The 22478-nt window shown below is 41.7% G+C and overlaps 1 protein-coding gene across 6 annotated transcripts in view; it reads left to right on the top strand.

The window, feature by feature from the left end:
• The window catches only part of PTPN13 (protein tyrosine phosphatase non-receptor type 13), a 109661-nt gene that overhangs the window by 47727 nt on the left and 39456 nt on the right, over window positions 1-22478 (top strand). For 4 of the 6 annotated variants that reach the window (XM_084518037.1, XM_084518038.1, XM_084518039.1 and 1 more), the window contains exons 7-11: window positions 4075-4638; window positions 12572-12667; window positions 14304-14403; window positions 20865-21084; window positions 22359-22433. In XM_084518037.1, the coding sequence (XP_084374163.1) occupies window positions 4075-4638; window positions 12572-12667; window positions 14304-14403; window positions 20865-21084; window positions 22359-22433 (1055 nt within the window). Of the gene's footprint in view, window positions 1-4074; window positions 4639-12571; window positions 12668-14303; window positions 14404-17942; window positions 17999-20864; window positions 21085-22358; window positions 22434-22478 lie in introns of those variants that run through there. The other 2 variants (XM_084518041.1, XM_084518042.1) reach the window with 2 other exon arrangements.

Below are 22478 nucleotides of genomic sequence, written 5' to 3'. Positions count from 1 at the left end.
GACTCCAAAGGAAAAAGGAAGCAGGCCCATGGTCATGTAGTAAACATAACTTTGGCCTTTTGTGCTCATGTGGAAACGTAGATTTGGGTTTCAGCACCAGAAGGGATTTTTTTGTGAACTCTTGGTGATTAATTGCTATTCTCATGGTATGTATTCCCTTGCTATATATTATACTTTGGAATCGTGCAATTACTATAATTGCATTTGAATTATTTACAGTAATTATGAATAATTGCACTAATGTAAAATCAAGTAGAAGATAAACACCCAGGGGCGATACGTGAAATGGAGAGCCCAGATACTGTTCTGAGAGTTGGTTTCAGCAGAAAAGTTTTGGGGGAAGGGGAAAGTCTGCTCCTCATCATCACTCATGTACTGTGGTATCTTAACTGCTTGTGGCTTGTCCTGTCACCATTACGGAGATGTGGGGAAGTCCTTCTTTGTCCTGTCACATTATTGGGTAACTGAAGTGTAGAGCAGCTCGTGCGGTGCCGGGTGAGGAGATGGTTTATGTCATTAGTGAAGCCAAGAAACTTTGGATAGGCCTCGAGAGTTTCCATTTGCAAGAGAAGCCATTTTCAAAAGGATGGCATGATTCACGTTATGACCTTCCATTATAATTTCAAGATGTAGAAGTTGAATTCTGTAGCCAGGTTCTTTTTGATCCTTAGTTGGATCTTCATTCTTCCTATTTTACTGGCAGTCCTGTTCTTTTTGCCACGTTTCATAAGCTGAAAAAATAAATGTGATGGGTACACTGCATATTGGCTCAATGAGTTTGGACTTGTGTATGCCATTCATCTGAAAGTAAATGTTTGGGGGTGTCAGAAAAATACTGCAGAAGTGCTTGGAAGAGGTATTAAGGATGCACAAATGATTCCCAGCTTCCTTGTGCTGGCAATGTACCATTAGGGACTGGTAGGCCTTGTCCTGAAAGAGATTTACTGCAGTTGTTTAAGACCTCCTGATGTAAATAGAACTGAGGTAGCTTTCTGCAGCAGGCTTTGTACCCCTGGTCTTCTCTTTGCCTCTCTCAGGATGATTCTTCAACACCTCACGTTGACGCTGTGATCCAGTTTGGAGAGAGCTTGCTGGAATTAGGTGGAGAGGGATTTTTGTCTTGCAGAGGTGTTAAGTACCAAGACTGGTGAAAAGCAAAGGTGGGGAATGGGGAAGGGAATGAAGGAAAGAAGAAGGGTATCCAAGAGAATTTTAGAGTCTCAAGAGCAAACACAAAGGCCATGTGGGTCGCTGTGGAAATGAGTTAGAGAAAGACCTGCGGGCACAGTCAGTCAGCAGTGGGTAAGCAGCGTGTCTCCTGCACTGCTTCCCGACGGGCCAGCTCATCTCCTCCTCGTTATGCAATTAGCTGAGCGAGAGGCCAAGCTGCAGCAATGAGTACTTTCCCGGTCCCTGCTGATGAGACAGTGTTCCCGGCGTTCACTTTTCCTCATGAGGAAATGCCAGGTGGGTGGGTAACGTGGGGAACAGAAAGCACCTCGTGCATGCTGAGGCAAGGAGCCTGTGCTGCATAACAGCAGTTTCTCAGCAGCAAACAGTGGATTCCTTCGTGTCTGCAGGTGCTCTGAAACAAGGTAATGCTTCTAAACCTGAGCTGGGGATGTTCTGCTGAGTTGTGACCAATAATGTACCAGGCAGTCCTGAATTTACAGCACTGGTAGTTTATCGGAGTGGCAGCCGTCTCTCTTTTCCTGCTTTGCTTGCCATGCTTTTTTCACTAAGGTCTTGTGTTTGCAAATACTTCTTGTATCAGAGTTGGTTTTTTTGTTTGTTTGTTTGTTTTTTCCATTAAAAAACAAAGCGGAAAACATTGTATTAGGGAGATTGTCTTGTAGTTTTTTGTTTTTTTTTTTTTTTCCAAGTATACCTTGGAACTGTCATTATTGCAGAGGATTCTTGGAGCTCCTTCTGATTTTTTGTTTTGTTGAGACTCTGAAATAATGAAGTGTTTTGCTTTTTATCCCTATCTCTAATGCCTGAGTTAGAATCCTGTTTAAGATGCCTGATGCTTAAGATGATCTTGATGTGTGTGAATGTGAAGTATGTGTTGGCAGAAGGGCTATCATCACACTGTGCTGGATAGATGGTAGGAACTTGACAGTGAAAAATTATTTTTCAGAAGGCTTTGCTGTGTCCTTGGATATTATATGTAATTCACTAGCCTTGTGAGGGACATGCAGTCTGACAGAAGCACAAGAGAATGATGTGACATGAGATTTACCTGACCACAAAGATAAATATTCTAAATCGAGTTTAGGGTTGAGGTCATATTCATAAAAATAGGAAGTGATGTGTCCAATTGTTTCAGAAGAGAAATTTGCTCTCATTGGCAAGCACTTTTTATTCTCTCGACTGTCTGGAACATGTGGGAACCTTGTGATGGAGACGTGTTTGGGCAATCAGAATCCTAACATTTCACCATCAAATATTTGGGGGGAAGGGGAAGATGCAGGGGGGAGCATTCTGGCTTTGTTTAGCTTTTGTTTTGCTTTTTTTAAGCACCTGGTTTTGGTTTTATCACAGAAATAGAAACTGAAAAGAAATAGTCTCCCTTCAAGTAGAATGTCAGAGTACAAAGGTACAAAGCCACAAGCTTTTAAAGCATTTCTAAGTGCAAGTAGCAGCACCCTTACAGCATTCTCTGAAACTTGATGCAAAAGAATCATAGAAGTTCAGCTGAAGCCCACTGAACAAGAGTGGCAATTGATCTCAGTTGATTTTCAAGGGAGGAGGGACCGCTAGCACTGGAACCATCTCACGGAACAGAAGATTGAGCACGCGTATTTCCTCTCACTCTAAGAAAGGCACATACATCATCGCACTGTCACCAGCCCTCGGCTGTTCTCAGGGGTGGTACCAGGGTGAGGGTGAAAATATTGGACATGATGATGGTTTTTGTGATGTATTTGATCAGTTGTAGTTATGAGAAGACTTCTGTATGTGCGGTATCTAAACTAGACCTTGGTTCTTTATCACTTCATTATTGCAGAAGCATTGAAAAATGTTAGCGTTTCCTAATAGGAAATAGCAGTTGGTCAGTCTTCAGTACTGGTTGTTTCTCTGTGACTTTAATATTAAGGTGCTTACTGTTTTGTTCTGATCTCAGGAAGTCTTAAGGATACAAACAGTAAACTGGGGGTTTGTCTGGAATATTAAGAAGTTTCATTGTGCTTAGTAATGTTTATAATTAGTTTTGTAAAACTGGGCAAGTACATTTAGAATATCTTAAGCCTGAAACCAACATAAACATCACAGCTTTTCAGTGAGCATTATACAGTATTCTTTTGAGAGCGCGTATTTCACCAAGAATATTACACCTCTGACAGTTTGTTTGTTTTTTATTGTGGAAGTTATTTCATGATAAGGGAGAGGGAGGAGAGGCAGCGTTCATTAATATTGACCAATCCATTTATTAACAAAACATGAAGTGTACAGGCTCATGCCATCACCTTGACCTTGAGGGCTTTGTCAGTTTTTTGTTCTAGAATATTCTGCATCTTGAGAGACTGTCATCATCAAAAACAGTCATTACAGGAAGATGGAAGATTTTTAAAATTCCTAACTGCACAGTCATTCTTCCCTTGCTACCAACAGTACAGTAAGGCATCTGTAAATGTGTGGAACAAACCTGGACTTGTTGAGAGGTGATGAGAAACTGCAGTTTGTGCCTTTGTGTGTGAGGGGTGAAATGAATTGCTGATTTTGGATCGATAGGTAAACAGTGCTTCTGGTGGTAGTGCAGACTAGGTTAAAAATACAGTGAGTGAGAAAACAAATTTGCACATGTACCTAGCAGTCATTTTTAATATTATTGTTTAATTATACTGGGCTGTAGTTTTTCTTGAGCTCTTCAGAAGTAGGACAAATGTAATGTTGCTCAGCTGTGAGGTAGTTGAAGATTTGTCTTTGACTGAGGTAGCAGCTGTCTGAGTCTTTTGCATGACCAAATCGATGCCAAATGTGTGTTTGGTGTACGCTCCCAAGTAAGTAACTTCTGTCGCACTCCTGTGTACTAAGTACAAATTACATGTATGAAATGTCTCCTTATTCCAGGAAAAGCCTTGGTGGTTGATGCAGATGACGGACACAAGACTCATTTCTCTCAACAGACCATGCTTAACAAAGGGCTTAGCAAGTCTATGGGATTTCTGTCCATTAGAGGAACACAAGGCGAGGAAGAATTTTTCCAGGGCATTTCCTCAGATTACAACTCAGGACAGGAAGATGCTTTCTGTCCTCACAGATGTAAAACCAATGAGTTTGAAAAGAAAGGTCACCTTCACACAGATGCCGCTCCCAGGCGGAAGGTATGGGCTTCCTCCACAGACTTGCTCTGCACAACTGACAAGGCCGCTGAGAGGGACCATGCTGGAGACTCTCACAGGCATGGTCACCAGTGCGAGACGTTTACAGTGCGGACTTCTACCACCACCAGAAACAAGGAAGCAAGGTATTCTGATGGCAGCATAGCACTGGATGTCTTTGGACCTCAAAAACTGGACCAAACGCGCCATGTGCCAGAGACATCAACTTCCGCAGCGATATCGAGTGCCTTTGACAGGATAAGAGAGAGACAAAAGAAGTTGCAGCTCCTGCGGGAAGCCATGAATGTAGAAGGTTAGTGAAGCTTTTAGATATTCTGAATCATTCCAGTCATTAAACAGAGATTGTCTTTATGATAAATTTGAGTTCTCTAATAGCAACTCTAGAAACTGCTGAGCTCTTATGTTTGTCCTCTGTTTTTAGGTAAAATCAAAGCATTAAAACATCTGTTGCCAGCCAAGATGAAAGTGCTTGTCCAGATGAATTAGCCAGTGAAGGTAGTTGCTCTTTTTAAGTCAGCCAGTGTCAAGTTCATCAAGTGAAATTAGGAAATATATAGGTAACAGCCAATTGGCAGGTAATTTTCCTTCAAGGAAAACCTTCATCTTGAGCTCTTAAGGATGGATTTATACCCTGAAGGAAAAGAAGTGTGTCATCTACAGATCTCTGTTTTTGCTCTGTATAATTCTGGATGATCCACTTAAGCCCCATAAATATGTAGTTTCTTTTGGGCTTAAGATCTTTACCTCAGTGAGGAGAATTGTCAATAAGTTCCCTCAGTTAATTTAGAGAACATGTTGGGGGAGAAAAACCTTGGGACTCATTGTATGCACACTTATGGAAACATCTTTATGTGGAGCCCTGTAATGGGGAACAGCGTGTTTTGTTTCTTTTGAACATGCAATGTGATTTTCAGGGGTTGTAAATTCAGGACAGCTGGATTGAAATTGAGTGCCAAGTCAGATCCTGTTCATGATGGGCAAGAAGGCGTTGCTTGTTCATCTAAGGTATATGCTGGAAGAGCTGTATGTGCAGATTTAGCTGGGTGATAATTTCCAGTGTGTAGGAAATTGATGCAACTGAACAATCGTGGTGGCCTGGCTGTTGTGTGACAGAAGTGACAACTGCCAGAAATAACCACCTCTGCCTTGTTTTCCTGCACTGAGGTGTGAACGCCCCTGCTGAGGAGAGCTTGATAAAGCCTTTCATCAGGGTTGTAAAGCACTGTTTGTGCCCTGGGTGCTATCTCAGGATGAGACTGTATTGCAGGCAGCATGGGAAGCGTGTTCTTCCTCTCCTGAGCATGTGAGCCTTGAGCTCCAGAAAGAAGGAGCCTTACTGAAACAGCATCAGCAGTTCAAGAAGCTGCTGTTATTATGTACCGGCTGCACAGAAAAGACGAGCGAAGGGTTTCTGTGCTGTGGCATTAACATCTTTCAATGAAGGTAACATTATCAAGTGAAAGAACGAATGTAGATGGAAACAGTACGGTGGAGATAACCATTGTTTGTTCAGAATAGAAGCTGACCACCTGTAATTACCTACTGAGATGTCTGATGGGGTAGTGGGGACATTGCTTTATGTGTGGTTGAAGAGCGTGAAACTGAAGGGGACCATATCAAGTGCATGAGTCAACTCGAGCCTTTGGAGATAGGCACTTCGCGGAGTGTCAGCAGCCACTCCCTGCGTTGGGAAAGATCAAGAGCTTCCTTGCTGAGGAGTTCAGCTTCGTGCGGGGTTGTGTTGCACAAGAGCAAAACCAAAAGCTCGGCCAAGCCCGTTGATGAGCAAGGGTTTATCGTTCTCAGTCAAACAGGTTGGGAGACGACAGAAAAGGTAACGCACCTGGGTCTCACGAAGTGAGATGGTTCAGCTGTGTGAAACTGCTCGCGTGGTGTAGAGAAGGGGTGACAGTGCAGCCAAAGCAAACCAGGAGCCGGGGCTTTACACTTGGAGGAGCTGAGCGAGGGCAGATCGAAGCCGTAGCTCATGACTCACTGCCCATCCTTCTGAATTCAGTCATCGTTTGGTAGAAGAAGTCCCGATACTCTCAGCACGTAGCTGGGTCGCAGTGTCCTTGTCTTCTGAGTTACTGCTTGCAGTAGAGGAAGGAGGTACGTGTTTCACTCTTGCGTTGGAGTCAGGATTGTGTACCCTGCACTTTTATTGCAGGCCTGCCATTTATCTTTCAGTTAACTTCTTAAAGGTTTCAGGCCAAAATTGGACTGTGAATGTCAATTTTTAACGAGAGTCAGTGCAAAGAGGTATTTGAGTAAGACAAAAGGGAAATGGCTTTTCACAGAGGAGTTGGTTGCTGTTGGCTTGAGAAGTCTGACTGAAAGGACTCCGTTTCTCCTTGAGGGCAGGGTCACAAACCCCCTGAGATGTGAAGTCTCCTCAGGCTGCTCAAGGTTACGTGTTAACAGTAGGTAAGCCTCTGCCTTCAGCTCTTAGTTTTCTCAGTTGTGGAAAGGCATCGGACTCAGCACAGGCAGAGCTTTGCCAGATATAACTTCCCTCTTCAAACTACAAAGGAATTTAAGTGACACGTGGCTTAGTTCTTCCCTAGCTTATTTTGGGTTCAGCTGGCAAGCTTTTTTGTTATTCACAAAACCTTAAGGAGCTGACTGTCTTGGAAAAAGAAAATGTTCCCATGCGTAGGCTCTGGTGCGCCAAGCTTTCACTCGGAACAGATTTTTACAACCCAAATTATAAACTCATGAAAAGCCGAGTTTATAGTGGAAAGAATGACAGAGCTTTAATTACAGCTGTGCTGTAACGAGGTAGTTTGTAGCGAGCTACGAACCATCCACACTGCGCTATAATCTGAACTTGGAACGTCCTGGATGCAGCCTCCCAAACCCTCCAGAGGCAGCGTCTTCCAAGTGTCTTGCTCACAAACTTGCTGTGTTGTGTGTTGGTCCTCTGTGCTGCTTGAGGGCTGAGGTGGTTGTCGTAGACCAATTTGGGTGTTTGTCAGTGACCAGGTGCTTGGCCACGAGTTGGGGGGGAGAGAAGATGGCTGCTGGTTCAGCTCAGGTGTACGTCAGCCAATTCTGAACGCTCAGATCAGACTCCAAAAATGTGTTTTCATCTTGTCAAGTGATGGGAGAGAGAGTTCTGTATCTCTGCTGCTGCTGTTCTTGTTTTTGTTGTGTAGTTTGTCAGCTTTGGTTAAACCCAAGCAGCTCTTCTGTTCTGAGTGAGCTGTTGGTGCTGATCTTCTGCAAGTTGTCAGTGGCTGCTCGGCGCCCCCAGCCAGCATCCCCTGTCAGAGCCAACAACCTTCTGGCTTTGGCATCTTCTGAGCCTGGATCGCTGCTCGAGAGCACGAGAGCCTTGTGCCTTCTCCCTTACTCCCAGCTTTCTTTGCCTTCTCACCCACAGAACTGATGGTATCTTCTGAGAGCTGCCAAGCATAAACAGAGTTCAGGGTTCGTGTTGGGCCTGCCTTCAGCTGGCGCGATAGGCAGGCACGTGGCTCTCAGGTAGGCTCTTGCCAGTCTCTCCCATTCGTTGGCTCAGGTGCCTTTTCCCCCTCGTTTCATGCATCTCCATTATAAGGGAGTTGGTTTCTGTGTTCCTTGAGCAAACGTGTATCCTTCTTGTGTACAGTGTTGCCTATGGGAACGTTGGAAATGAATGCAAGAGGGAGCATTCATGAGGGATGCAAGCATTCAAGAGGGATGCAAGTCTTCTGAGTATTTATCTCACAAGACTGTTAATTGATGTGCTCTCCTGAGGACTCGTCTGGATCCCACTTACCTTCCATGTCATGGCTGCGTGTCTTCGGCTGGCGAGTCAAGCTTGTGGGTACTCTAAACGTTCAGATTTTTCAAACTCTCTTAGTTAGAAGTTGCATTTGGGAATAAGGAAAAGTTACTGTGGTCAGTATATTATGGGTAAGCAGGTTGGTAGCGAATGCCTTCCAGCAAATGAATCCCAGGGGCTGGAACTGGGGAGCTACAGGAGAAGCAGGTTAAGCAGGAGGTGGGATGTAGGGCAGAGGAGGAATAGCTGCTCTGCAAACTCACCTCTTCATGACCACCCTCAATGCCATGCATACTTTCTTTTTCTGTTGAGTTGTATGTATTCAACAGGTAAGCTTAAGTGGAGGAAATGCCAGTCACCCACAATGATGTATGCTGTTTGCATGTGAAAGCAAACTGAGGCTCAGTTTCCACTTGTTTTAGGATCATCCCGCTGTAGTGTGATTCCAGCTCAGTGGCGGTGAAAGGAGTTGTCATGTGGCTGGTATGTCCGGTATGGATTGGGTTCAGTTACTGTTCAGCAATCACAGCCATGAAGCTGCAGGGTAGGCTTATGAGCTGTTCCTAGCTCAGAAAACTTTGGGTCATGAGTTGTACTGGCGCTGTGGAAATTGGCCTTTTAAGGAAGAAAAAAAGAAATACTCTTGTGAAATACCTGTAAGGTACAAGTGCTTTGGCATCAGGCACAGCTGCTTTGTTCTGAATTATATAGGAATATAATAGGAATTATATATGAACAGGATGGTGGAAGTCCCATGTGTTACCTGTGAGCATGTGTCAAACAGGAACCCTTACCAGGGATTCATTCTGGGTCACTACGCTCCCTGTTGAACATCTGCTGTGCTGCCTCGCAGAAGGTAATTCAATGAAAAAAGGAAAGGGAAGAGTAACCATGGCTCTAACTTTACTTTCTGAGCTTCTGCAAAAGAAGCACATCCCAGCCCTTTCTCAAAAGACTACGGATGAGTTTCATGGCATTACAGTGAAGCTCTTCAGTACTAAAGACACCCACGACCAGAACCCCAAGAGCAAACCAGAACACCCGCCCTGCCAGGAAGCTGCTTGTTGAACTCTATCTCTATCCTTTTCCTTCTCTCTGCATCCAGTAAGAATTTTGTAATAATGTGCATTTGAAAGCCTGTGTATCTAATGTGAGTCATGTGTTCGGGATAATGACATTCCAGGCTAAATGCGGTCCTCTGATTTCTGTTGAAGTTGGCTGGGACGAGGCTTTCTGTAAATGACGAGCCTGGGCTTGCACGTCTTGCCTTGCGTAAATGGCGTGGTTTGTTGTTTCGTGCTGGGTTAGGTGCCTGTGAGGTTGTGCTCTGCTGGCTTCCACGGGGAGTTTCAAAAAGTACCACAGCAGTGCTACAAAAATGGCACAAACATGTTTTCTTCTATTTGTATGGCAGCTCTCATCGCCATGTTGTGGTGCTTGCACTTTTATTACGAGTTTTATATCTACATCTTCATTACAGACTCTTAAAACAAAAATAAAAATACCAAGGCTATTCAAAAATCCCAGGGAAAAATGTAAATTCTGGAGACCAGTTGTTTATTGTCATCATCTGCTTTTGCAGATCTCATTTTCCAGTTCCTTCAAAGCCATTCAGGCCAGAAGTTGGTCCTTGTTTTTGAAATTGTTGGATGAAAAGCTCAGCTTCAGCTCAGTCCCAGAGTGTGGACTCGTGACCTTTGGAAGCCAGCTCTTCATTAGAAGAGGTTTGGTTTGGATGCGATCCAGGCGCCTTCTCTGAAGTTAAATCTAATATGATATGTTGGAATTAAAGAGAATTTGCTGGAGGAGAGAAGCAAGCAAGAATTACTGGGTGAATTCAGCAAGCACTGTAGAATACAGCAGTCTCCGTAGTGATGGCTGAATCTCACTCTTGCAGCATGTATCCTGTCCATGCAATCAGTTCCACTGCTATGTATATTTTCCTGAAACTGAGCGAAGCAAAAAAAAAAAAAAAACTCTGAGCAGTGACTGGGAATCTCACTCGGTGTTCCTGGCCATGAGCTGCCCTCGTGGCCTCCAGCAGGGCGCCTGCTGATGGGCTGAGCCCAGGGAAGCCAGACAGCCCGCAGAGTCTGATAGCTCCACAGCAAGTGCTTGTTTCATATTCTGCTTTACCATTTTACATGTATTTTTTTTTTGCAGAATTTTACATCTCAGAGAGCCAGGATGGAGCCACAGTTCTGTGTGCAATTCAGGAAGCCCAGGCTGCTGACTAGGTGGAAAAAAAATCTGCTTAAAATCTCATGTTGTATTTTATTGTTCCCTTCCCTTCCTTTTGCTTCAAAGATGGTCTAGCAGACTTGCAAAATCTACAGCTAATAAAACTGCTGGGACAGAGGAGATCTGTTTTCACTTAAGCGTTTCTCCACTGTAGCTCCCAATATCATGCTAGGATTCATGCCGCATTTGAAGGGCTGGGAGCATTTTAAAATACGCATCAGAAGGCTTCCCACTGAATTTGGGGTTCATTTTCCTATTTAGGCAAGTTGTTGCTAGATTGGCAGTGTGTTTTGGTGTTGTAAAATCCAGAAGGCTGAAAGTAGCCGTTGTGAAAGGCTGAAGCAAGACCCAAACCCCCGTGAATACTTTGCATTGAGCTGTAGGTCGCTTTGCAGAATCGAGTGAGAGACGTGTAGGACTCACCGGGCTTCAGCTTTTTATGCATCTCTTGCAGCATCTTGCTGCATTTGCTGGGGCCCTGGGGAGCTGCACAACCGAGTGGGCTGGTAGATAGTTGTAGGAAATAGCAGCTTTTGGAGGTTTTGGAAACAAGTATTGCAAACTTAACGCAATCTTGTCTTCAGTGTTTGTCTGCTGCAGCACTTGCGAGCCTAAAACACATTGCTTGTTGATAATTAGTGGAAAAACCACTCCAGGTTGTGCAGGTAGTGACAGGGCACAGTTGCTACCACGTGGTTGTAGTTCCCGCAGAACATAGCGGAGAACAGAAATCTGTTTGGTGCAGGCTCCCTTTGTGGGGTTGGATCAGCTACATCCAGCTCTTGTGGTGATGGATTGCACCCTTGCTGCTCAGCCTGTCCCTTCGTACTGGTGACCTTGTACTGGAAAACTTGTTTGCAGGGACTGAGCAAAATATCTCATCCTGCCAATTTTGCTCCATTTCTGCTCTTCTAACCAGCAGGTAACTGCTTTGTTCAGAAGAGCACTTCTAATGCTGGAGTCCTCTGCCCATTTCTCTTTTGTTTTCAGTTATTTCTCCTCATCTCTAGAGGGAAGTAGCACTGTTTCACTTAACCATCAATGGTGGATGATGTTCTAGTTGGTTATGGTTTGATTTTGCTGTTCCAGTCCAGAAGGGGGAAGTGCAATTAGCTGAATTCCTCTGGATTGGTTTTTCGCTTGTTTTGGAAATAAGCTTAGTTTACCAGCTGTGTCCTCAGCAACATCGGATCGGGTAGAAAACATGTTTTCATTATTTCTCTATAATAATTTTGTTATTAAGATGGTTCACTTAGTAAATTTATCACTAGCGTTAATCACACCTGGTCAAGCTGTGGTCTGCAATAACTTCACATCTCTTGCTGCTGCCTGTTCAACATTTTGTACTCCTCCCCTGACATGCCTTACTGCAGTAATTGGCACTTGTATTTACAGCTGTTACGTGTGCTTGCTCTGTACCATCCCTTCTGTTTTTAAAAATGGTAACTGTAAGTGGACCCAAGACAGCCTTTTGGAAAGACGGACATCTGAAGTGGGCTCTGTGTGACAGCAAAGCCTTGGAAGTCTCCAAGTGTGGAGGCTTTTTTGTCTTCTGTTTCTTGCCTGTAAGTGTCATACATGGTCATTCACTGCCTTGCATATGACAAAGTTTTGAAGATAGCTGGAAATATCAAGTATGTATCCGTTGCAATTCAGTATGCTATGTGGAGAGTTCACTGGCACTAGGAGTTGAGGCTGCGTTGTTTTGCTTCCTCTTCAAAAGCAATTAGCTCTTCTGGTTAATTAAAAATCCTGCAGGGACTTAATAATTGATTGCTAATCATATTTTATGGATGCCAAATTAAGGCTGAATGAATTCTGATTTTCCAGTTCCTGCTTTGTTGCTATGAGTATTTTTCCTTTCTCATAGAGAAAAGGACCCAGGGGCGGAGTCCTGGCTGTTGCTTTCTACACACATGAGGCATGCGCCAAATGTTTTAGTCAATTTTGGTATGGGTACTGGGGCTTGTAGCTCTTGTGTGTTTTGTTGGCTTGGGGGGCTTTAGGTTGGTTAGTTTTTCTGTGCTTTTTTTTTTTTTTTCTAAATTTTAGTTTTCTGCACAGTATCCACTGAGTATTTCCTTTGCTTTCAGACTCCCAAACCACAGACTGGTATTTAAAATGTTTTGAACAGATCATATTTCAAGTGTTGCTTTGTATTTGACTTTGCATTAGAACTGTTGTTCTTTTCTGACACCCTGATTTAAACTTTCAGAGCCTCTGAGAAGGTACAAATCTTACCATAGCGATGTTTATAGTACTTCGAGTGAAAGCCCATCTGTTATTTCCTCGGAACCAGATTTCAGGCAAGGTAAGACCTGTGTTTAAAAATAATAGTAAAAGAAATGGAAAAAAAAAAAAAAAAAAAGGCAAGAAGAAAGTTCAAAGGAAAAGAAAATGAGGGAAGTTAAATCATTAGTAGGAGGCTTGATAATTACTACTAATATGAAGTTGTAAGATGATCTCATGTAATTAAATAATTGTGTTCAGTTCAGCATAATTGGCAGTCTGTTCAGAAATGAGTTTGACATTTAGCAGTCTGAAAGGGAACATGGTAGGAAAAGGTGGAAATAGTTAACTTCACTGGAGTGCTTGATTTAAATGGCACACAGTCTTCACAGGCACAAAACCAATCCTAGTTGTTGCTAGTGTGCAATCTCAGTAACTTGTAAAAGCTTTCTATGGAACGTATATGGTTTAATTTTTTTGGATTTCCATTGGCTTTACTAAGAGGATAAAATGGTCAATAATTTATAAACCAAAGATTTTGGTATAAAGCAAAAAAGTAGGTAGTACAGGCTAATTGTATGACAAATTTATGTATGTTCTACTGAATCAGTGGCTTGGAAAAACGGGCAATGGTGTTATTTGTTGATATATGACGGGAAGGTTTTCTTCACAACATGGAAGCACAACATGGAAGACAGTGCTTGGGGTGTTTTATGAAAGAAGTGCTAGAATATGCTCCAACCCAGCTGCCCTCTGCTCACCACTCCTTCCACATCTTCTGGCAGTCCTTCTAAATACTGAGCCTGAAGCCTAATAAGCAGAAACAAGTAGCAAGGAACAGCAGTGGTCTTGAGGCACAATACCTATTTTCCCATCTGTTTCTTGTCATTTAGAACAGGCTACTTAAGAGTTTCTATCCCAAGTCTGTACAGGTGAGAGTGAGCTGCTTTTGGGGTACCAGTAGTCAGAGTCAATGAAATGGGTGTCATAAAGAACAATTTCAAAATCAACATGGCTTTAATGTGTAGTCTGAGATCTCTCCCGCTACTACCTCTGTTCACTGAGGGTACAATAAAGAAATGAAAGCCAAGCACTTTGCGAAATCAGGTCAGAAGTTTAAAATCTCAGGTGCTGCTGCAGGAAGACATACCAGCAAAGGAGCTAACCATTATAAACAGGAAAGCAGATCAGTTTATTACTAAAAAACAAAACAAAACAAAAACCTATTTCATAGTAAAAGGTCAGATTTCAGGGACAAAAATTAATCACAGGAGCTCAGCAGTATACTGGTTTCTTAACTCCCTTCTTGTGAACTGGATGCAGAATTACTTTATCTAGCTGCTTTGATACTGTTGTGGAGCAGTTTAGTGTGGTGTCTCTGTCACTTCATGCCTCAATAGAACAGCATAAAAAGAAACCTTTTGTGTTGGAAAGGTGTCTATGCAATAATGTATTTATTTTTTCAGCATTTTTTTAGGCCTTCTTTAGTATCCTTCCTCAAAGGAATTCTGTAGTGTAGCTACCTTCACTGGGGGAAGCAGTAAGATTTCTTTGAAAATTGAAATCAACTTCCTAATAGTGTGTCTAACATGTGGAACATAGAAATCTGATTCCTTCTAAGTAATCTCATATGACTGATAAATCCTTGATTTTTAAATGGGATCATTCTGTATGCTTTGTTGCCCAGTCAGGTATTAATTTGTCTTTTGGTTTGCTAGTGAGAAGAAACGAAGGTTTCAAGAGAGATGATGCCAACGGTGGTTTACCAGGCGCTGATGACATCTCGACGTCAAGTCAAGCTAATTCTCAGAGAGCCAGGTAAACCATGTGAAAACTGTGTCTTGGAGTGCTCAGTCTCTCTCGGAGAAATTATTGTAAATCTGCAAGCCAATTTTTCACTCCTCTCCTAGCTTCTGTATAATTTTAGTAAATTGTTCTGTCTTCAGGATGATGGCATTTCAAAATCACATAATGCAGTCATGCAAAGTCTCATCGTGCATGTGGTGTAGAGGCAACTATACCACCTGTGAGTCCAAATTTGGCTCCTATATTTATTGGAGACTGGGTTGTGCTCTGTCATGTAGGCGTATCTGTCAGAAGGTCAAGGTTTATGTTCTGCTTGGAAATAGTTAATCATTTCTATTTCAGTTATACTTGCCTAAAATTTGTAGGAAATGTTGGTATTATTTTGAAATGGTATTATTGGTATTATTTTGAAAATGTGTTCATTTAATAATGAGAAGATAATATGCAGTTGCTTTGAAATAAGCTAAAAGCCATACATTTGGTTGTTTATTCTGACAAACTCTTGGTTTATGATTATGTTAGATTTTCTTTTTTTTTTTAATTCTTTTGTATAATCTCAGCACTGGTTAGGCTGGCCAATTTAGTAACAACTTAGGCTTTTTGAAACCTATTTTACCATACAGTATATTGGAACATTAAGTCTGTATGATTCTGTTGCATTTTTAGATTAATTTATTTTTCAAATGCTATTTATCAATATTGCTTTAAAAAGCAGGTTCTCTTTTAGACTGTACTTTTGTACAGCAGAGGCTGCTTGAGCCATACCTGCTAGGTTTTGTGGGTAGTTCCATAGTAAATGTTTGATAATCTTTGTAGGCGTGAACCTTTTAGATAGAAAATTTTCCTCCTTTAGTCTTTGTCACATGCTGAATCACTTTAGAATATTTGATCGAAAATATTCCAATAACATTTTGGGGTGGGCAGGCAAGACACGTGTTTTCTCTCTCTCCTCTCATTTCACTACAACAACAGCCATCTCTCAGCAGCTTTTAGCTTTATTTGGGATAGATCAGAAGAATGATTGTTGCTGTGCTCAGTATTGTGGGATATTTATAACTTTTTAGCTTGGATCAGATGGAAATCCTGCTTTATTCTATTAAAGAAACTCAGGGGTGTCTGAAGATTATAAACATTTCAGGAAATGTGGTAAGGCTATCAGATATGTCCTTGTAGTTTATCCTATAGAGCTATGCTTTGAACATGGAGATTAAAATAAAAGAACGTGTGCTTCTTGCACTATGTTGATTCCCCTAAATGCATCTGAGTAAGGCAGGGTCTTAGGTGGGCTGTGTATGGGTGCAGATGAAAAAAAAGAACAGAAACTTGGAAATTTTATGGCTTCTGTTGGAATAATGTCTTGGTTTACTTACCGCTTGCACTTTGCCTGGAAAACGTGAGGTCATTTAGAGACGTATGTATTGGCATTTCTTGTGGCGGCGAAGTATTTGAGCATTATTTAGCTGGGTAGAAATACAGTGTCAATTCATCTAATAGTGTAGGTGTTGTGCTGTAACATTGAGGCAATCAAAGAGATCTGTCCTGTCGTGACTTAAGAGGATTTGGGCTTGTATGGGAGCTTGCAGGTCAAATGTTCAAGGACCCTGCTTACAGGTTCATGTTGCATGTCAGCCTGTTAAAGAGCTGTAAGGTTCTGCTTCTAATTTGATGCTACCTTAGAGCAATAAAATGGCAAAACGACTGCTTCCACTGAGTGCGCAGAACGAGCTTGTAAATTTATTCTTTGCCCTTGCTTTTCCTTCTGGTGAATACTGCTATGTCAGCCTCATTTCCACAGTGGCTGATTTTGACCCCGGGAAGCTGCCAATTCAACGCTGCAGCAGTGCTTCAGAATAACCCGTCGGTAATTGGTGGATGCTGGTAGAGAGCTTGGCTTTCTATTTACAAAATGTTTCAGAAACTGAGTGTAGTATGTGGTATGGAAACAAGTCACATTGTTGTAAATGAATCAGGCCGATTATGCAAGTGAAGGTGCTGTGGTAAAAGAGTACGTACTTTCTCATGGTTCGTTTTACATTGCCTTATTTTAATTTATATTGTTCTGTTAAGACTGGTACCTTTAATGGAAGTAATTCGTGTATGAGTGAAATCCAGCAGGAAAATGCTGTTCTGTAAGTGCAGCATAGAATCATCTCCTTGGCTTAGCAGTGGTGTGAGCTTCACCTTTATGGAACTCTACAACCTTTTTCAAAGGCTTAGTATTTATTTTGATCTGCTGGTTTTGCTCGGCCTCATCTGTGCATCTGCTGAAAGATACCACGCTCTACACCTGCACAAAAATGGCACAGAAGGGTACCACAGGTAGTTCTTTACAGAGTTAGAGACTGACACCCTATTTTCATAAGCTGAGAAACCTGAAACCTTTTCCTCAGGACCAGACTAGTAAGTACATCCAAGATAAATAAATAAATAAAATAAAAAAATTAGGCTGAATTCCTGAAAGGTAATTTTACCTTTTTTTTTTTTTTTTTTTTTTTTTAAAGACCTTTTGAGAAACAGAGCAAAGCAGCCAGGAGCAGAATTTGGTCCTAAAATAAAACTTAGATAATATCTCTGTTAATTATGTGCGCTGAACAGAAGACAGGTCTGTCTGTCTGTCTCTTTGTGTCTTTCTCCAACAGCTGTTAAAACTTCGCGGTGGTATGGAGTGTGGAAAGGAGTACCACCACTGATGGATGGTAGCTGGTTCAGCAGGGACATTTCCAAGGAAATAACCTGCTATTTGTATCCAGCATATTGTGTATCGCTCCTTCAGAATGCTCCGTGCTGCAGAAGACCACGACTTTCAGAATTTCAGAACCATAAACTGTCGGAGTAAAATCATTGATAACAAGTAGTTCCAGGGGGCACATTCTCAGAGTTCAATGGTTTGGGGAGGCACATGTAAACGAACCTATAACTTGAGTCCCTGCAGCCATACAGTGTTTTTATCTGTATTCAGAGATAGCATCTGTACTTTGGTATGTTTTAAATTCACTGCTCCTGTGGCACGTCCTTAGAGGCAGTCTGCTTAATTATCCATGGAATAAATCTCATACAAGTGAGGTGTATATCAAATGGGGGGATTTGAATTTGAGGGAGTCAGTAGCTGATAAGAATGTGGTTAAACTGCAGCAAGATTTGTGCTGGTTGGGGGAAGCAGCCTGCTCCTAAACCAGCATAAGCCATAGATTTTATTTATTTATTTATTTAGTAATTTTAGAGTAAGCCCAAGCCCTTCTTGTGTTCTGTGACAGTTGTTACCCTGTAAACTTCTCGGAATGCTTTCCTTTTCACAATGGATACTTGACCTTTTCCTCTTTGCTTCTCGTATTTCTTATTTTTGTCCTTTTATCTCTTTTTCCTCCTTTACTATTTCTTCCTTTTTCTCTCTAGGAGCAGCACCTGACATGGATCTCTTCCTCCTGTTGCCTTTTCCTTCCAGTTACCCGCTAGATTCCATTTGCATCTCCATCCTCTCCTACCGCTGCGAATCCATCTTTCTCAATCTTTTCCTAACCTTTGCACTGCACTGTTCATTGCAGAATGCTACCTGCTCCCCTTCTTCCAGCTTGCTTCCTTCTGTGATCCAGTATGTGCTCATGCCACGGTAAGTACGCTAGGTGAGGAGTGAATTCACTTGCTGCTTTGACAGGAGTCAGCCTTCCAGGTGACTGCTCACCTGCCACCTTAGGTTAATACCCAACTGCCAGACAGTGGTTTGCAGCCAGACATGGATGAAAATAAAGAGTAGCAGCCAAGTACTTGCCGTATGGGGAACCATAGGAAGCACGCTGCTATCTGTTAGGAATGTCATTGGGATTTTTTTGTGGCAGTAATAACACTTGCCTATTCCAAACTTCTCAAAAAAGCTCTGCCTGGATCTGTCAGCAGTATCTTCTCTGCTGTTGAAAAAGATATATTTCTTGTCTTGGGACCTGGAGAGGGAATCAAGCTGCCACCCTCCATGGAAAATAGACTCTCTGCCCAAGCCTGGCTTTACTGTATTTATCTGGGATGCTGGAGTGTGCTTTCTCTGGGTGGTGTCAGCGTTTATGTCCTGAGCTGGGAAAACTTCTGAAGCATCAGCTTTTTGAGCTTCCTCTCCCTGCCACCACTCACGTTTTCAGAGAAATGCATGTGAATTAAAAAGATAAACCAGCATAACAAGATTGTTTTGCACAGTAATTTATGATTGCCATTGCACAGATCTATCTATATGTTATTAAAAAGGCATTTTTTCAGCAGTAGGGGTGGTTTTCACATTAGCAAGTGTTTTCAGATACAGCCAGTTGCAACATGTCTCACTTTTTCATATCAACTTTGATAATTCACGGATATTTACATTCAGAAAGTGTTTTGGTTTTGTGTTGTGTAGTGGTTTTTTTTTTTTTTTCATTTTGGAGCCCATCCTTAGACCTTGATCTGAAGAGTGCTTGTGGGCGTATTTAACTAACTTCATTGTGAATATTCCCACACAGACTATGTTGATCTTAATAAGCCTTCTCTCTGTGAAAAGCTAGGCTCGTGCACAAGTCTTTGCAGGTCTGAGCACTTTCCTTATTACTTTGGCCTTTTAGGTGCACATTATTAAGTCTGCTGCAAAAAGAAGCAGGGGAGGGAGAAGGGGAGCAATGCTAGGAAAGCCCAGCACAATGGGAAGGATAATGGGCTGACATCAATAAGTTTCTCTGTAACTCATCAAGAATTTGCCTGAAACTCCATTTGAGGAACCTCTGCGTTATTTTGCTCGGTTCTTTGCACATGGGTGCTGTTTTATTGTTTGGAATTTTCCACGATAACATAAATCTTATTTTAAGACCATTTTTTGTATGTTGGTTGATGGAACTTCAATATCAGAAAATGTATGAGGACGTGCTGTACGGTTCGCGCTGCTGGCACTCATTAGAAGCTTTGCTCCGAGATGATGGAAATAGATTTGAAATTATGCCCACAGATTATCATAGACAACTGTGCTGTCTGGGCAGGTGCCTTTTCTCTTACTTGGTAACTGATTTGTCATTTATCAAGCTTATGTGCCTACTTAAAAGAAACTAATGATAATTTTTTCTGTCTTAAGAAGTCTGTAGGTTACCTTCTTACTACAAAGTGTCAGTGCAGGACTTGCTTTACGTAAAATTCATCTCTATTCCTAAATTTCAGTGCAGGGGTGTACAGGATTCAAAATATTTTTTTCTTTCTTCTTTTGTGTTTTTCATTGCTCTAGTGTGCCGTCAGAACTAACTTAGCTGAAAAATAGAGTTGTTAACTTAGCTGGCAGAGTTGTTAACAGAGCTAATTTAGCTTGGTATTGGTCAAAGTGCCTTTGCATTGTTAAAGGTATTTTTTGGTAGATGAGCTTCTTGTTAGTTTCTCCTATCTACTTGTGTTGAAAAATTGTGTCTGTGTAGCTCTATAAACAGAGGGAGAACAATAAGCCCTGATTAATTTCTGTTTAGTTTGGGGTTTAAAGGTGTTTTTACTCGTAAGTACAGGAGACAGGGAGAGAAGTCGTGTTTATTTTTTCCTATTTTTCAAATAAAGATGGTTGTTTACCCAAAACGAGACCCGGATTTTTTTCCTAATTAGAATAAAATTGGTAGGATACTGGGGATCCTTATTTGCTGAGATAAGAACTGGAGGCTAGATTGCTGTTTCCACAGAAACAGTGGTGGCTTTTTATTTTTGTTCTTTTCTACGTCTTTCCTTCAAATGATTCATTTAGACTCTTACTTCATTTACTGTCATGCCTATATATTACCCAAGTCATTCTTAGGAGTTTAAGAGAAACATTTATTTTTTTCCAGGAAAAAAAAAAAAAGATGATTAAAACATTTTAGTATGGTATTTAGAATAACTTAAGATGCTGATACATATGAAATGTTTATATAAATGTGAAATATAGTCAATATTTCAAGTAAAGGATAGCAAATATTTTAAGCTATATTTCCTGCTCAGGAAAAGTTCAGGGAATAAAATCCAGTCTTGTGCAAGGAGTTAGTAAAGAATTGCTGCAGAGGAAATGATTGGAGCAATACACACCCATATCATGTACACTTTTATTTTCTTTTTTATTTTTTACAACATCTTTTCAAGAATGCCTTTTTCACAGTCCCTGCTTGAACAGACTCAGTTGTTCTTCCTCCTGTAGATTGCCTGGTTTTGTGTGGATTCCACTGGTTTGTAGCGTCAAGTATTTTTTTAACTGCAGTTGAGCCTTTTTCATACAGATAAAAGACAGGCAGTTGTAGAACCTCAGCATGTTCTACTCATTTTCCATCCCGATTGCTTGCTGTGGAGTGCTTCTGTTCTAAGAACACCCTGTTCATCTCCTGGCTGCTGAATAAATGTTGAGTTTACTGTATTATTGGTTAGCTTGTTTATGTTTCTGGATTTCAACTTTGATAAGTGCTTAATGCAGAGGAATGTCTTAATCGCACCCGTAATGTCTTTTATCCCCTCTGACCGTGTAACAGGCAGCATGAAACATCATTTGAAGGCAATCTTATAAGTCAAGAAGTGATGCTAAAGCGTCAGGAAGAAGAAATGATGCAACTGCAAGCTAGAATGGCTCTTCGGCAGTCCCGACCGAACCTCTACCCTGGAGATGCAATTAGGTCCTCAATGCTGGATATCACCAGAGATCCGCTGAGAGAAATAGCCCTGGAAACTGCCATGACTCAAAGAAAACTGAGGGTAATGCCTTGATCTCAGGTGAACTCTTTTATTTTCATTGAAACGGAGCAATGTCATGACTGAAATTGAAATATATGGGATTCATAAACTGGGTCCTGCCATAAATAGATGAAATACTAGGTGGTTGGTGTTGCCCTGATAGGAAAGACTTAACTCTTAGAAATCAAGAGCTCTGATGGGGATAAGGTATATTTTTTCCAGTATTCGATTCCTCTTAGTGGAATGTAGATGTGTTCCACCACCATTGGTAGTTATTTAATAAACAAGCTGGGAAGGTAAGGAAAGAATGGCAAAAAGGTGGCACATTTTGTGCTTGGGTTCACCCTGACTCATTGTGCAAACTGCCCCTCTCTTTCCCAGCTCTCTTGGTATGTGGATGAAGTATAAGATTAAAGAGGGAGACAGAGACATAGGTAAATGGAGTGGATGATGTTCAGAGGATATGACAGTTTGATGCCCTCTGCTGCTGCTTTCAGTTAATTGAATTCATTTTTTTGTTTGCATGGGAAACAGTGATACAAGATTTGCAGGTGAATTTGCAGTCATCATACTGGCTAAGAGTCTGTGTGTCTCCAGTCCCTAGCACTCTGGCCAATTTATTCATATAGGCCTTAACTAACAAGTATTTAGGTGAATCTTGGACCACTTCCTTAAGGCTATATTCAAGTCAGTATTGTGCAGAGGACTTCTTTGAATGGTTTAGACAGTTTATGCTCTTCTGTAATTCACAGGAAGAACAAATATAATGCTTATTTGCCTACAGGCAGATAGAAATTTGCCAGAACCTCTGTTTGAACCCAGCAGACAGAATGAGACTGAAGCATTTCAGACTTCAAGACAGGAGAGTTGGGTGTTGCAGGCACAGATCTGTCAAGGCAGAGTTGCTGCCTATGCAGAAAACCTTAGCAATGTTAGGGCATAGATTACTGAAATAAGCCCAGATGGTCCTAATATGCAAAACACAGCCCTATGTTTTCAAGGAAGACAAGTCATATCAGAGTGTTAGCTTTTCACCCGGGTAAGGAAGGAAAACATGTAGAGTAGCAATGTCATCAACACTGCAGCCTGCCAGCACATCTGGCATGCATGCTGACAAAATAAGATTGTTCAAACTGACCAGCTCCTGTGAGGAATTCATAACAATTTTCCAGCTTCAGCCTTCAGTTCCTCTTTAGCGTGTACAGGGCAGGAACTAACTGTGCCTTGGTCTCTTGTTCGAGCAACACAGTGTTCATTCATACACTTGTATTCATTCATATGCTTGTGTTTTGCAGAATTTCTTTGGCCCTGAGTTTGTGAAAATGACGATTGAGCCGTTTATCTCCTTGGATCTACCTAAGTCTATCTTGGTAAGAAAGGGGCTGTGCAATCAGTGGAAGGGGTAGGGGTAGGAA

Source organism: Aythya ferina, assembly GCF_964211825.1.
Source record: "Aythya ferina genome assembly, chromosome: 4".
NCBI classification, from domain to species: Eukaryota; Metazoa; Chordata; class Aves; order Anseriformes; family Anatidae; genus Aythya; species Aythya ferina.
This window is presented reverse-complemented; position numbering and strand designations above follow the sequence as displayed.